Raw genomic sequence first — 15,708 nt, forward strand, 5'->3', positions numbered from 1 at the left:
TGGCGGCTTTGTAAACAGGAAGGTTAGAGAAAATGACTTGGAGGCTTATTTTCAAAGCACTTAGCCTCCCAAAGTTCCATAGGAACCTATGGAACTTAGCCTCCCAAAGTGCTTTGAAAATATGCCTCATAGTATAACAAATCACTCAAAACACTGAGCAAAAATATTTGTTCATGTGATGCGTAATTAAACTCTGGAATTTGTTGTCAGAGAATGTAGTTAAAGCAGTTAGCTTAGAAGGGTTTAAAAAAAAAAAAGGTTTGGACCATTTCCTAAAAGAAAAGTCCATAAGCCACTATTAAGATGGACGGGAAAATCCACTGCTTATTTCTAGGATTTCTAGGATAAGCAGCATAAAATCTGTTTTACTCTTTTGGGATCTTGCCAAGTTCTTGGAACTGGATAGGCTACTGCTGGAAACAGGACACTGGGCTTGATGGACCTTCAGTCTGTCCCAGTATGGCAATGCTTATGTTCTGAAAAAAGTACTCATTTTCATCAAAAACAAAGGTTCTATTCTCAGCTCAAACTGCTGAAACTATTTGTGATTCAAAAAAAAGGCGGCAAAAATGCTCTACTAGAAGGGAGGCACCAAGCGGAAAAAAGTAGAGCAACGCAACCTCCCACAGATGGTGTTCCAAAGTTTACTGAGAATTCTTCCAAAATAGTAATGACGACCCGACACGACTCGTATTTCGGCTGTCTCAGCTTGCATCAGGGGTCTAGGGATTCATTATTCAATATGTATTCCTAGACTACTCATCAAAGGGTTAAACTTCCAATTGTGAAAGGGTTCCAAAAAGCGAAGATACTTACCTGTAGCAGGTATTCTCCGAGGACAGCGGGCGGATTGTTCTCACATGTGGGTTGACGTCCGTGTTGGCCAAGCAATCAGCATTTTGCAAGCAAAATATAAACAAAGTTGTGTCAGAGTCTTCTGGCGCACGTGCAGCGCGCAACACACATGCGCAGACTGATTTCCCGCCTGTTGCGCAAGCGTGCCTCCTCAGTTTAATCAAAAAGCAAATAAAGAAATAAATAACTCCAAAGGGGAGGTGGACGGGTCTGTGAGGACAATCAGCCTGCTGTCCTCGGAGAATACCTGCTACAGGTAAGTATCTTCGCTTTCTCCGAGGACAAGCAGGCTGCTTGTTCTCACATGTGGTGTATCCCTAGCAACTAGGCTCACTCAAAACAATGAACACTGGTCAATTGGGCCTCGCAACGGCGAGAACATAACACAGATTGACCTGAAACCATAAACACTAACTGAGAGTGCAGCCTGGAACACAACAAAATGGGTCTAGGGGGGTGGAGTTGGATTCTAAACCACGAACAGCTTCTGCAGCACCGACTGCCCAAACCGACTGTTGCGTCGGGTATCCTGCTGAAGGCAGTAGTGAGATGTGAATGTGTGGACTGATGACCACGTTGCAGCCTTGCAAATCTCTTCAATGGAGGCTGACTAAGTGAGCCACTGACGTAGCCATGGCTCTAACATGAGCCGTGACATGGCCCTCCAGAGTCAGCCCAGCTTCGGCATAAGTGAAGGAAATGCAATCTGCTAGCCAATTTGAGATAGTGCGTTTTCCGATGGTGACTCCCTTCCTGTTGGGATCGAAACAAACAACTCGGCGGACTGTCTAAAGGGCTTTGTCCGCGCCACGTAAAAGGCCAATGCTCTCTTGCAGTCCAAGGTATGCAAACTGCTTTCGCCAGGGCGGGTATGAGGATGGGGAAAGAATGTTGGCAAGCCAACTGACTGGTTCAGATGAAACTCTGACACCACCTTTGGCAGGAACTTAGGGTGCGTGCGGAGGACTACTCTGTTGTGATGAAATTTGATATAAGGTGCATGTACTACCAAGGCCTGAAGATCACCGACCCTAGGAGCTGAAGTAACAGCCACCAAGAAAATGACCTTCAAGGTCAAGTACTTCAGATGGCAGGTATTCAGTGGCTCAAAAGGAGCTTTCATCAGCTGAGTGAGAACGATGTTGAGATCCCATGACACTGGTGGAGGTTTGAAAAGTGGCTTTGACAAAAGCAAACCTCTCACAAAGCAAGCAACTAAAGGCTGTCCAGAGATAGGCTAACCCTGTACACGACGATGAAAAGCACTAATAGCACTAAGGTGAACTCTTACGGAGTTGGTCTTGAGACCAGACTCTGACAAGTGTAGAACGTATTCAAGCAGGGTCTGTTTAGGACAAGAAAGAGGATCTAGGGCCTTGCTGTCACACCAGACAGCAAACCTCCTCCATTTGAACGAGTAACACCTCTTTGTGGAATCTTTTCTGGAAGCAAGCAAGACTCAGGAGACACCCTCTGAAAGACCCAAGGAGGCGAATTCTAAGCTCTCAACATCCAGGCCTTGAGAGCCAGAGACTGGAGGTTGGGATGTAGAAGCGATCCCTCGTTCTGGGTGATGAGGGTTGGAAAACATTCCAATCTCCACGGTTCTTCGGAGGACAACTCCAGAAGAAGAGGGAACCAAATCTGACGCGGCCAGAAGGGTGCAATCGGATCATTGTTCCACAGTCTTGCTTGAGTTTCAGCAAAGTCTTCCCTATCAGAGGTATGGGAGGATATGCATACAGAAGGCCTGTCCCCCCAATGCAGGAGAAAGGCATCTGATGCTAGTCTGTCATGGCCCTGAAGCCTGGAACAGAACTGAGGGACCTTGTGATTGATCTGAGTTGAAAAAAGATCCACCGAGGGGGTGCCCCACGCTCGGAAGATCTTGCAAACTATGCCTATGTTCAGTGACCACTCGTGAGGTTGCATAATCCTGCTCAACCTGTTGGCCAGACTGTTGTTTACGCCTGCCAGATAAGTAGCTTGGGGAAACATGCCGTGACAGCGTGCCCAAAGCCACATCTGGACGGCTTCCTGACACAGAGGGTGAGATCCAGTGCCCCCCTGCTTGTTGGTGTAATACATGGCAACCTGATAGTCTGTCTGAATCAAAATGATTTGGTTGGACAGTCGATCTCTGAAAGCCTTTAGAGCGTTCCAGATTGCTCTTAATTCCAGGAGGTTGATCTGCAGACCTTTTTCCTGAAAGAACCAGGCTCCCTGAGTGTGGAGCCCATCTACATGAGCTCCCCACCCCAGGAAAGATGCATCCGTCGTCAGCAAAGTCAAATTGGAAAAGTCAAAGGAAAAGTCAATAGACCATTATTAAATAGACTTGGGAAAATCCACTGCTTATTTCTGGGATAAGCAGCATAAAATATATTGAACTTTTTTGGGGATCTTGCCAGGTACTTGTGACCTGGATTAGCAACTGTTGGAAATAGGATGCTGGGCTTGATGGACCTTTGGTCTGTCCCAGTATGGCAATACTTATAGTAGGGATGAACTGGGGTTACTGGTGGGACAGTCATTGCTTCCCTAGCTCTTCTTGTAGCCATGAGTCCTTCCAGTGTGTGTAACTACCTGCTATGCTTATGTTGTGCACATGACCCTGCCATACTTTGTTTCCCTTTTTACAGACATGGTAACATGTGCCAAGCTGAGCATCCTCAATCATTTTGAAAGGTTGGCTCCTATGATATCATTTTATTTATTTATTTTATTTATTTGCATTTGTATCCCACATTTTCCCACCTATTTGCGGGCTCAGTGTGGCTTACAATACATTGTAAATGATGGAAGTACAATTGGTTGCAATACGATTATGGGTTACATTATGAAGAGTTATATAAGACAGAGTAAATTCAGGATATCATTTGGGAAAAGAACAGCGGAATATAACAGTGGTGAGTTGAGAGGGGGACAAAACAGTATTGAGGGAACATGGAGGTCTAACAATTTTATCTGTGGGTGGGGTTTTAAGAGTGGTGAGAGTGCAGGAGAGGAGATTTCAGAGAGTGTATTGGTGCGTACCTATTAGTTTGTATGGGCTTCATGTGTTTTGATCCTTGCCGTAGATTTTCTCAAAGAGATAAGTCTTCAGTAGTTTGCGGAAGTCGGTCAGTTCGTAGATCGTTTTCAGGTTGCGTGGTAGTGTATTCCAGAATTGTGTGCTCATGTATGCGAAAGTCGATCCGTGCAGTACTTTGTATTTTATGCCTTTGCACTTAGGGAAATGAAGATTGAGGAAGGTTCGGGACGATCTTTTAGCGTTTCTGGGTGGCAGGTCTATTAAGTCAGACATGTATGCAGGGGCTTCACCGTGAATGATTTTGTGGACTAAGGTGCATACTTTAAAAGTGATGCGTTCCTTGAGTGGTAGCCAGTGTAGTTTCTCCCGTAAGGGTTTTGCGCTTTCGTATTTTGGTTTTCCGAAGATGAGTCTGGCTGCTGTATTCTGGGCTGTTTGAAGTTTCCTCAGTATTTGTTCTTTGCATTCTGCGTATAATGAGTTGCAATAGTCCAGGTGACTGAGTACGAGTGATTGCACTAGACTGCGGAAGACAGATCTTGGAAAGAATGGTCTAATTCTTTTCAGTTTCCACATGGAGTAGAACATTTTTTTTGTTGTGTTGTTCGCATGAGTCTCGAGAGTTAGGTGGTGGTCTATAGTGACTCCAAGGATTTTATCAGGTTTCCTAGCGTCAAGAATTTCTTATTGGTTGGAAAGGGAATGTACCAGATGATCACCACCTCTTTGTTTTCCAGCATTCTCATAGGATTATGATCCCAGTATTTTTATGGTACAGCAAAATTGTCGTGTTTACAAAGTTTCCCACGTTATGCCTTTCTATGTATACATTTTCTTCCATCTGCTTTGCAGCCAGCTACAAACCGAGTAGCTATTTCTAGTTCTTCCTCAGAGAATCTACAGGTGTCCATTTTCCCGGCTTTTGCTATGCTCGCTGTGAACTATCTCATCCATAGTTCAATGTCCTGGACTCCAGCCATCACTTTCTCATCCTTAGGATTCAGTTCACCTCTCCTTTACCATTCATATATCCAGCTTGAATCAACATACAGTTCCTGGAGTAAAGCAAAGTTACTCACCTGTAGCGGGTGTTCACAGAGGCGAGCAGGACTGGTATTCTCACAAATGGGTGATATCTCCAACAGAGCCCCAGTGCAGACACTGCCCAGAATACTGTTCCTTTAAGAAGCCTTTGGCAGGCCTGGACCACGCATGCACAAGTGTCTTCCTGCCCACCAGACTGTGTGGGAACACCAGTTTGATCCTAAAGCATACAGAAAGAATGCAACTCCAAGGGGAGGTGTGAGGATATGTAAGAATACTAGTCCTGCTATCCTCAGAGAACCTTACTACAGGTGAGTAACTTCACTATCTCAAAGGACAAGCAGGACTGAGTATTCTCACATATGGGAATTCCCAGCTACAGGATTCACCAAAAACAGTCAGCAGGGACTGGCAACGGCAAGGCCAACAGGAGCTAATAACACTAACAACCAAACCAGGCCTGTTATGAAGGTGCAGCCTGTAACAGAAACAAATGGGCCTAGGAGGGTGGAGTTGGATTCTAGGTACCAAATCAATTCTGTAGGACTGTCTGATGGAACCAGCTGTTGCATCAGATATGTTGCTTAAAGCAGTAATGAGATGTGAAAGAGTGAACTGAAGACATCACAGCTCTGCAAAGCTCATCAATGCAGGCTGACCTCAAGTGGGCTATCGACACAGCCATGGCTCTGACATTATGAGCTGTGACATGGCCTTCAAGAGTCAGCCCAGCTTGGGCGTAAGTGAAAGAGATGCAGTCTGCTAACCAACTGGAAAAAGAGTATGTTTATCGATGGCAGTCCTCACCCTGTTTGGATCAAATGAGACAAAAAACTTGGTGGACTGTCTATGGGCTTTAGTCCACTTCAAGTAGAAGGCAAAGGCTCGCTTGCAGTCCAAGGCGTGCACTTTTCCCAGTATGGGCATAAGCCTTTGGGACGAAAGTTTGCAGGACTACTGACTAAGAAGGAACTTCGGCACCACCTTAGGAAGGAACTTAGGATGCATGTACAGAACTACTGTTAATAAATGGGATATAATTTTTTTTTAATAATGATAAAAATGTGTGTAAGGTGAACCCACCACTAGGGCCTGAAGCTCACTGACCCTGCGAGCTGAAGTGACCACCACCAAAAACAATACCTTCCAGGTCAGGTACTTCAGATGACAGGAATCAAGCTGCTCAAAAGGAGTTTTCATCAGCTGGGTTCCATGACACATGTGGAGGTATGATCGAGGGACTTTGTCAAACCAAACCTCTCATGAAGCAAACAACTAGAGGCTGTACAGAGATAGGCTTACCTCCCACACGGTGATAACCACTAATTGCATTTAGGGGAACCCTTACAGGGTTGGTATTCAAACCAGACTCCAGAGGTAGAGGAGGTACTCAAGCGGATTCTGTGTATGACAAGTGAGAATCTCACACAGACAGCAAAACTTCTCCATTTGAAAGTATAACACCTCTTGGTAGAATCCTTCCTGGAAGCCAGGAGTCGACACACACCCTCAGGCAACATGCAGACCATGAGGGCCAGGGACTGGAGGGTGGGATACAGAATAAACCCCTCATCCTGCGTGATGAGGGTCAGAAAGCAGTCCAGTCTCTATGGTTCGTCAGAGAACAACTCCAGAAGAACAGAGAACCAGATCTGTCTCAGCCAATAAGGTAAAATTAGGATCATGGTTCCCCTTGAGTTTCAGCAGGGTCTTCCCCATCAGAGAGATGGGAGGATAACCATACAGAAGGCCCTCTCCCCAATCAAGGAGGAAGGTTTCTGAGGCTAGTCTGCTGTGAGACCTGAATCTGGAGCAGTACTGAGAGACCTTGTTGAGATGAATGGCAAAGAGATCCATCGAGAGAATGCCCCACTCTTGGAAGATCTTGCGGGCAATTCCCATGCTGAGAGACTACTCATGCAGTTGTATTGCTCTGCTCAGTCTGTCTGCTAGACTGTTGTCTTTCCCCACCAGATATGTGGCATGGAGTATCATGGCACGGCTAGTAGCCCACTGCCACATGCTGACCACTTCCTGATACAAGGGGTAGAAACCAGTACCCCCCTGCTTTTGACATAGTACATTGCAATCTGATTGTCCATTTGAATAAGCACAATTTGGTCCACCAGCCAATCTCTGAAAGCCTTTAGAACATTCCAGATTGCCTATAGCTCTAGTAGGCTGATTTGGAGTTCAGTCTCCGGAGAGAACCAGGTCCCCTGGATGTGCAGCCTGTCTACACAGGCTCCCCACTCTAGAGTGGATGCATCTGTAGTCAGAATTTTCTGGGATGGAGAAATTAGGAATGGAAGTACCAGGGTCAAACTGGATCAAATCATTCACCAGAAGAGAGACCAGATGAGCTCTGAGGTGACTGTGATGACATCTACAAGGCTCCCCGGGCCTGACACCACTGGGAAGTAAGGGTCCACTGGATGTCACTTAAGTGGAAGCATGCCATGGGAGTGACATGCACAATGGAGGCCATGTGGCCCAGCAACTTCAACAACTGACGAGCTGTGACCTGCTGGCTGCTCTGAACCTGAGTGGGGATGGCCATAAGGGCACCTGCCCGTGTTGGAAGCAGGTAGGCCCAAGCATGGACCATGTCTAATAAGGCTCCAATGAACTCCAAATGTTGAACTGGGAGCAAGTGGGACTTGGGGTAGTTGATTACAAAACCTAATAGCTCCAGCACCTGAATAGTTTTCTGCATCGACTCCTGAGCACCTTCTTTTGATGTGCTCTTGAGCATTCGAACAGGTAAGGAAACACATGAACTCCCAGTCTGCATAGCAATGCTGTGACTACTTGCTAAGACATTTTGTGAAAACCCAGGGAATGGACGTGAGCCAAAATGGTGGAAGCATTCCATGGGAGTGACATGCACAGTGGAGGCCATATGGACCAGCAACTTCAACAACTGCCGAGCTCTGACCTGCTGGCTGCTCTGGACCTGAGTGGCGATGGTCATAAGGGTCTACCTGCCTCCAACACCCATATACAAATATGCAACCAATGAAAATTTTGTAGGACTTTAAACCAATAAACAGACCAAATGTTTAATATCTGCCTGGCTTTTTTTGTTTTCTTTTTGCTCCTTTAAACTTTGCGCTCTTCTGTTTATCCATTTATGTTTCATTAAAATTTTACTTTTCAAACTCAGATTAAGTATTTTTCTTTATTTTACTGTTTTCTATCAGCTCTTTCTAACCCTCATTCTACTCTGACCTCCCTCCCCTTTTCATATTCCCCATGTCCTGCCTCAGTCTTCTGCTTCTTCCTTCTCCCTCTCCTCCTTCCCCTATGGTTATATTCCTCTTGTCTGTGTCTCCTACTACGGTCTTCCCTCTAGCCTCTTACTCAGCATATATGCAAATGACAGTCAAGCATAGACGTTTATCCCTCATTTAAGCTCCAGGCAGCCTCAGTAGTTCTCACCAATACTAGGCCCAGCTAGGAAACAGAACACGATGGAATCCAACTGATGTCCCTGTCCAAACATCATCCCTTCCTCCAATGCCATCTAGTGACAGTTAGAATGTACTGCCTTAAGTTGTGAGATTCACAGGACGTCTTTCAGACAGTAATGGCACCAAGAGAGCAGTTTACAGCCCCCCCCACCCCAAAAAAGAGACAATGGAAAAGGATCACATGGCCATCTAGTCTGCTTACTTTACTCTTCTGTCACCCCCCATCTGTCATATCCTCAAACTCTCTCTCTCCACTGCAACTGTCCCTGACACCTTCAAGCATGCTGTAGTCCCACCTCTCCTCAAAAAACCTTCACTAGACCCTACCTGTCCCTCCAACTACCGCCCCCCTTTCCCTCCTGCCCTTCCTCTCCAAGATACTTGAACGCACCGTTCACAGCCGTTGCCTTGATTTTCTCTCCTCTCGTGCCATCCTCGATCCACTTCAATCCGGTTTTCGCCCTCTACACTCGACAGAAACTGCACTATCTAAAGTCTGTAATGACCTGTTCCTTGCCAAATCCAAAGGTCATTACTCCATCCTCATCGAGCTATCCGCCGCTTTTGACACTGTCAATCACAACTTACGTCTCGCCACACTATCCTCATCTGGGTTCCAGGGCTCTGTCCTCTCCTGGTTCTCCTCCTATCTCTCCCACCGTACCTTCAGAGTACATTCTCATAGATCTTCCTCCACCCCCACCCCGCTCTCTGTTGGAGTTCCTCGGGGATCTGTCCTTGGACCCCTTCTTTTTTCAATCTACACCTCCTCCCTGTGCTTGTTGATCTCATCTCATGGTTTCCAATATCATCTTTATGCTGACGACACCCAGCTTTATCTCTCTACACCAGACATCACTAACCCAGGCCAAAGTTTCAGCATGCTTATCTGACATTCAGGCATATTTTCACAGGCCAAATCCCTCCTCTCAGTACCCTTCTCCCCACCGCCAACTCCAGGCGCCGCCCTTTCTGCCTTGCCTCACCCTATGCTTGGAATAAACTCCCTGAACCCATACGCCAAGCCCCCTCCTTGCCCATCTTCAAATCCTTACTCAAAGCCCACCTCTTCAATGTCGCCTTCGGCACATAACCATTTACCTCTATTCAGGAATTCTAGACTGCCCCAACTTGAGATTTCCCAAGAACCTTCTTCTGTAATCTGGTACAATCTTTAGTACTCAGTCATCTAGACTACTGCAATGCACTCTACGCTGGCTGCAAGGAACAAATACTCAAAAAACTCCAAACAGCCCAGAACACGGTGGCCAGACTCATATTTGGAAAATCAAAATACGAAAGTGCAAAACCCCTATGAGAGAAGCTACACTGGCTCCCACTCAAAGAACGTATCACGTTCAAAATATGTACCCTAGTACACAAAATCATCCATGGCGATGCCCCAGCCTACATGTCAGATTTGATATATCTACCACTCAGGAATGCTAAAAAATCATCTCGCATATTCCTTAATCTTCATTTCCCTAGTTGCAAAGGTCTAAAATACAAATTAATGCACGCATCAACCTTTTCCTATATGAGCACGCAATTCTGGAATGCATTGCCACGCAACCTAAAAGCCACCTATGAACTGACCAACTTCCGTAAACTACTAAAGACCCATCTCTTCGACAAGATATACCACAAAGATCAAATCATGTGATACTCTTGCATATTTCCAGAAATGTCTACAATGCCTTCTATTATATTACTATCATGTATTCCATTACCATGCAATCCAACATCCTTCTGTAACACCAAATGCCTATTCTCTTTTCACTTCCATTATCCATGATGTTTTGTAAGCCACATTGCGCCTGCAAAGAGGTGGGAAAATGTGGGATACAAGTGCAATAAATAAATAAATAAATAGATTGTAAGCTCCTTTAAGCAGGGACTGTCCTTCTTTGTTTAATTGTACAGCGCTGCGTAACCCTAGTAGCACTTTAGAAATGTTAAGTAATAGTAGTAGTACTTCCTGGAGCAATATTATACACCCAGCTCTTCACAATTAAGATACCTCTGTGGTTATTTCAGACCTTTGTGAAGTCCACTACTCTTCTCTTTGCCTCTGTTGTTTTCCCTGGGAGGTTGCTCTATGAATCTACCATCCTTTCTGTAGATATCTGCTATAGTGCTTTACAAAAGTTAGGGTTTCCTTTGGGGAGGACGGGCCCAATGCAGTTCCAGGCAAATATTTTCATGAGGTGGCAGTAATCCTTATACACAGGTAAGTACCAGGAGCTTCCAAATAGTGGGTGACTGAGGCCAGACAGGTGGGTTATAAAAGCCCCACTGCAATCACTCTGCTAAAGGCAAAAGCACAATTCAGGATGGCAAGGCAGCAGAAGGAAATGACAAACATGAGCAAATGACCTGAAACACAATGTGATTGTTTTGGCACTTCAGTGAACACTCACAAGATCTCAAACACAGATTTAACTCCATTTGATACCATGACCCAGAATTTAGAAAGCACTGGACTAGGCTGTATTAATGACATGTGGGCTGTTGTCTCTGGTCTGCACATTTAGCACTCCTGAAAACTAGTCAAAAATGTATTAAGTTAGTCCAATAAGAAAGATCACTATATTTTTTTATTTTACTAACCTTAATTTCGCACAAAGAAAGCATAAAAAGGCCTCAAGAACTGGAGCAATGGTACAATCTTTAATTGTGAAATACCCGACACGGGCCATGTTTCAGCGCCCAAATAGGGGTCAAACTGCAATGAGTCTTGATGAATCACTGTCCTAGCCAACTGTACCAGAATCCTTCAAGATGCTATCACCGATCTTTTTTTGGCATTTTTTTCATCAGATCAGTGATAGCATCTTGAAGGATTCTGGTACAGTCGGCTAGGACAGTGATTCATCAAGATTCATTGCGGTTTGATCCCTGAGACAGGGCCCGTGTCGGGTCTTTCACAATTAAGGATTGTGCCATTGCTCCAGTTCTTGAGGCTCTTTCGTGCTTTCTTTGTGCTACTAACCTTTATTTCTACATGTTTAAGTGAACTAACATTTCAATCACACTACTTTATCCTGTGGACAATGTCATACATCGTTGATATGCTACTGAAAGTTCAATAAGACAGCTATGAAAAATCAAGTTGATGGAGGCTGTTTGAGAAAATATTTTCTCAGTCACAAAAATCTGGAAAACTCTCACCCTGGAGTTACACTGGCATCTATCTTTCAATACAACAATCTCTAGTGTCTCCTGATTGTACTATTGCTTTCAACATTATGAAAAGCTGAAGGTTTAACTTTTCAAAGTTAGAAAGTTTAGTGAGAAAGGTCAATGAGGAGAGTATGGACTCTGCCTTTGATTAGCTGGTTACCAGAAAGACAGAGTTTCTGAATGCCTAGACCCTCAATCCCATCATGACCCAACACAGCTTGCCTTCCTTTCAAGCTAGAGAAAACAAGTAGTATCTTCCTGTCCTTCTACAGAACAACCCCTGAAACACCAGTGAAGTCATTCTCTAACATCTAATAGTAATATCCTCCTTTGGGTAAAATCAGAGAGGCCTGCGAACAGAGCCAGACATTTGACTCAATCTGAATTCCTGCTTACAAAATTCTATAATTGAACTCTGTTTCACAAGGGCTTCACCTAATGCAAGACTAACTTTACTTCAGGAAGCAAGTGAAAGCCTGGCTCTTCTCCCAAGTTTTTAATAACCGAGAAGTCTGACTAGCTGAACGCACATACACAAGGATTGAAATCAAGAGCACATTCCCCAGAAAGACCATCTTACCACACCCACACACTGAGATCAGCTGCATGCACCTTTTCCAACCTCATATGCTTCTTTTTTTCTTCACGTTGGTCACCCACTTTTTACCCAGCTCTGATCCTCTGTTACATCCTGCCTTGTCTGTCTATATGTTGCTTCTCTGTATGTCTCCTTCACTATCAAGTGTTTTCATAGATATTGTGTTGGCACCGGGAGTATCAGGACTCTATCATATGAATGTTTTACCGTGTTGTAAAATGTACCGTTCTGATACTGTATTATTACTACTACTACTACCGTGATTTCATTTATTTCCAATTTTTTACTTTCCTGCTCTAATTGTTTATTTCTGTATTTGAGAATGTCATTAAGGTGATAATGTCAAAGCTTTTTTTATCAAAGCATTTACTATTTCAAGTATTGAAGTTTGAGAGAGTAGATGTGAAAGGTGCCTCAGTAAAAGTGTGGAAATAAACAGATTTGTGCACCTGTTTGGAAGGTTTTATTCCATAAAGCTCATACAGGCCGATTCTCAAAACCCTACCACTGGTGGTAAGGCCAATTAGTATGGGAATAGCTCTCATATAAATCTAGTGCAGTAGAGACAGCTGTAAATCATATGTACATGTAGTCAAACGTACGTTAATGACATTGTTTACTATGCCTCCCCAATGCTCAGAAAACAGCGCACAAACAAACCCTGCGCTTACCAAAAAATGACTCCAGCTCAGAGCTGGCAGTGGAAGGTTTGAAGAGAGGATTTCTTTTGATTTGCAGTTTACAATCTGCCAGTTTTGATTTCACTTGAAAGCCTCTGCAAGCCTATAAGCGACGGTACTGAGAAATAAATGTGCGCAAGTCCAAGCAAACCCAAAAGTGAACGCACATATTGGCGCCCATTTTCTGTGCTTAAATATAAGCTTTCCAAGTTAAAAAAATGTTTTTGAAAAGCTTGTATTTAAAGGTGCAGAGCGGTGCCGTGTGCTTCATGGTTGGGTTTACCTAGCACATGCGCTCATGAGCTGCGCTTACTGTGAACTCATCTGTGCATGCGCCAAGCACGTTCCTCCACCTTGCTTTTGCTTTTACAGCGCACATATAATTTGAATATCATTTCCTTTGAGCACTGCAGAGCTAATTTTCTGCGTGTTCTGGTGGTATGGGATCTGCACTGTTAGCTTGACTAGTCTGCTGTTCAACTTATAGGAAAGAGCGCTGGGGGAGGGGAGAGTTTAATGGATGGGGAGCATGGGGAGAAAGTTAGAGGACACCGTTTACACATTGCACTTGTATTATTATGTAATTGCAATGAAAAAAAAACACACTAGTAGTCACATTTCTGGGATATCTCTGAAGAAGGTAGTGTGTGAAGAGATTTGGATGAGTAAATGTTTGGGGGGGGGGAGATGTTTTGTATACAAAAATAAGTCATAAATGCAATTTATATTTTGATATATTTTCATCTTATTGTAATATGCTGTGGTTTCTATATGAACACATTGGCTACAAAATAAAAGGTCATACTATCACCATAATTGCCTAAGACCAGTTTATACTTGGCTGTATATCTCATGTGAATTTATTCAAAAGGTGCTTAATAAATCTTAATAAACAGTGCTGCGGATTCACAAATGACTTGAGGTGTCATGTGCCCAAGGCTGGAGCTCTCGGATGAAATATAATAGTGACAGCTATAAAAACTTATAATTTTAGGTCTTAAGATGCACGGGCAGGGAAAATTCAGAATAGCAATGAAAAGGCACTGAATGGCTGTATGTCAGACCCACATTCAAAATGGCTGTTGCATTCTAACACAGGAAAAATTTTTACTTATCCTTTTGTATTCTAATGGGCAGTGCACATGGGTGGTGGGAAGAAATCATAACCTGGATGAGCTGGACAAATACTAAAATAGAACGTGAAAAAACTCACACACATTTAGGGTAATTTACTAAAGATGGTTTCCACCGGCATGAAGCTTGCGAATCCCTTTTGTAAATCTGACCCCTGTCTTCAGGTACACTCACCTCTGATTTCTGTTTATAGCTGCCACCATTAGAGCTGTCCAGCCGAGCTTGTGTCTACTATTAACGTTCACGCCTTCAGACAGCAACCTAGTCAGAGGAGAGAAAGGGGCAGATTAGTTCAACAGAGAAATTAGGTCATACCTCATACAAGTTTCTTCCCATTAGTCCTTCCCACTATTACAGAACATGTGGGATAGTTGTATCAACCACCAGGTGGAGATAGAGAAATGAAAACAGAGACCGAGTTGAAACATCTCTCTTTTAGCATCCAGTCTTGCTCCTCAGTATTTACGTAGACAAGCAGTAAGGAAAAACTCTGAACACACACAACAACTTTAAACAACTCGCTAACCTAGCAATAACCAGATGAGCAAACATGTGTGGCCCTCTTTCATCTCTGGACAACTTGTACAGAACAAGAAAGAAGCACCATAAGGTGACAGCCGTTATTTGACCCATTACATTTCAACGATTAAACATCTCAGAAACCTTGGATGGGTCCTGAAACAGTGGGAAAGACTAATGGAAAGAAAATTATCATCAGGTAAGACCTAATTTCTCCTTCCATTACATAGTTTCCCACTATTCCAGAACCTGTAGAATGTTCAAAAGCAATCCCAAGAGTGGATGGGATCCCAGCCTCACCACCCCGAGGGACCAAAGCCCATAACTGGCTTCCAAGTGCACCACAACATCAACTCTGTAGTGCTTGGCAAAGGCATGCAGTGTCGACCATGGTCGCCACCTTGCAAATATCCAGAGATAGTAAGAAGTCTCCGCCCAGGATGTCACTGTACACCTTCTAGAATAAGCCCACTTTCTCACAAACAAATAAGCCGACATGATACTCTTCTTCAGTTATCTAGCAATTGTGGGCTTGGAAGCCATAAGGCCAAGCCTCTGTTTACTAAAAAGCATAGTCTCTCCAATTTGTAAAACTCATTCGTTACTCCCAGATATCTAATGAGGATTCTACGCACATCGAGAAGCTTCAAGGAAGAATACTTAGGCTCTTCATCATCTCTGCGAAAGCATGAAAGCTCCATGGACTGATTGAAATGAACTGTTGATAATACTTTCGGAAGAAAGGAATGAACCATGCGCAGGGTGACCCCTGCCTCTGAAAAGCGAAGAAAGGTAACCCAACAAAACAGTCTGAAGCTCTGAAACCTTATGTGCCAATGCAACAGCCACCCAAGAACATTGACTTTAATATAAGATCTTTCGAGGCGGCCTTCCAGAGTGACTCAAAAGGAGGCTTCTGAAAGATCCTGAAGGAATAAATTAAGGTTCTAATCTGGACACAGCATACAAAAAGGAGGCTACAAGTGGCCCGCTCCCCACAAGAATCAAACAATATTCGGGAGACCCGCAAGAGACATCTTCTGTAGTCAGCCCCCCGAAATAAGCCAAAGTCGCAACCTGAACCTTTAGAGAACACAACACCGATCCTTTCTGAAGACCTGCTTGGAGAAATGCTAGGATGTTTGCAATCTAATCGCGCACTCTTTCCCTTCTCTGCTCAGAACACTA

General features: G+C 44.1%; 1 protein-coding gene across 1 annotated transcript in view; it reads right to left on the reverse strand.

Moving 5' to 3' along the window:
- The window catches only part of CLPB (ClpB homolog, mitochondrial AAA ATPase chaperonin), a 266,010-nt gene that overhangs the window by 205,784 nt on the left and 44,518 nt on the right, over positions 1-15,708 (reverse strand). The window contains exon 3 of the mRNA XM_030199980.1: positions 14,176-14,262. Within this exon, the coding sequence (XP_030055840.1) occupies positions 14,176-14,262 (87 nt within the window). The remainder of the gene's footprint in view (positions 1-14,175; positions 14,263-15,708) is intronic.

The sequence above is a fragment of the Microcaecilia unicolor genome, chromosome 4, assembly GCF_901765095.1.
Source record: "Microcaecilia unicolor chromosome 4, aMicUni1.1, whole genome shotgun sequence".
NCBI classification, from domain to species: Eukaryota; Metazoa; Chordata; class Amphibia; order Gymnophiona; family Siphonopidae; genus Microcaecilia; species Microcaecilia unicolor.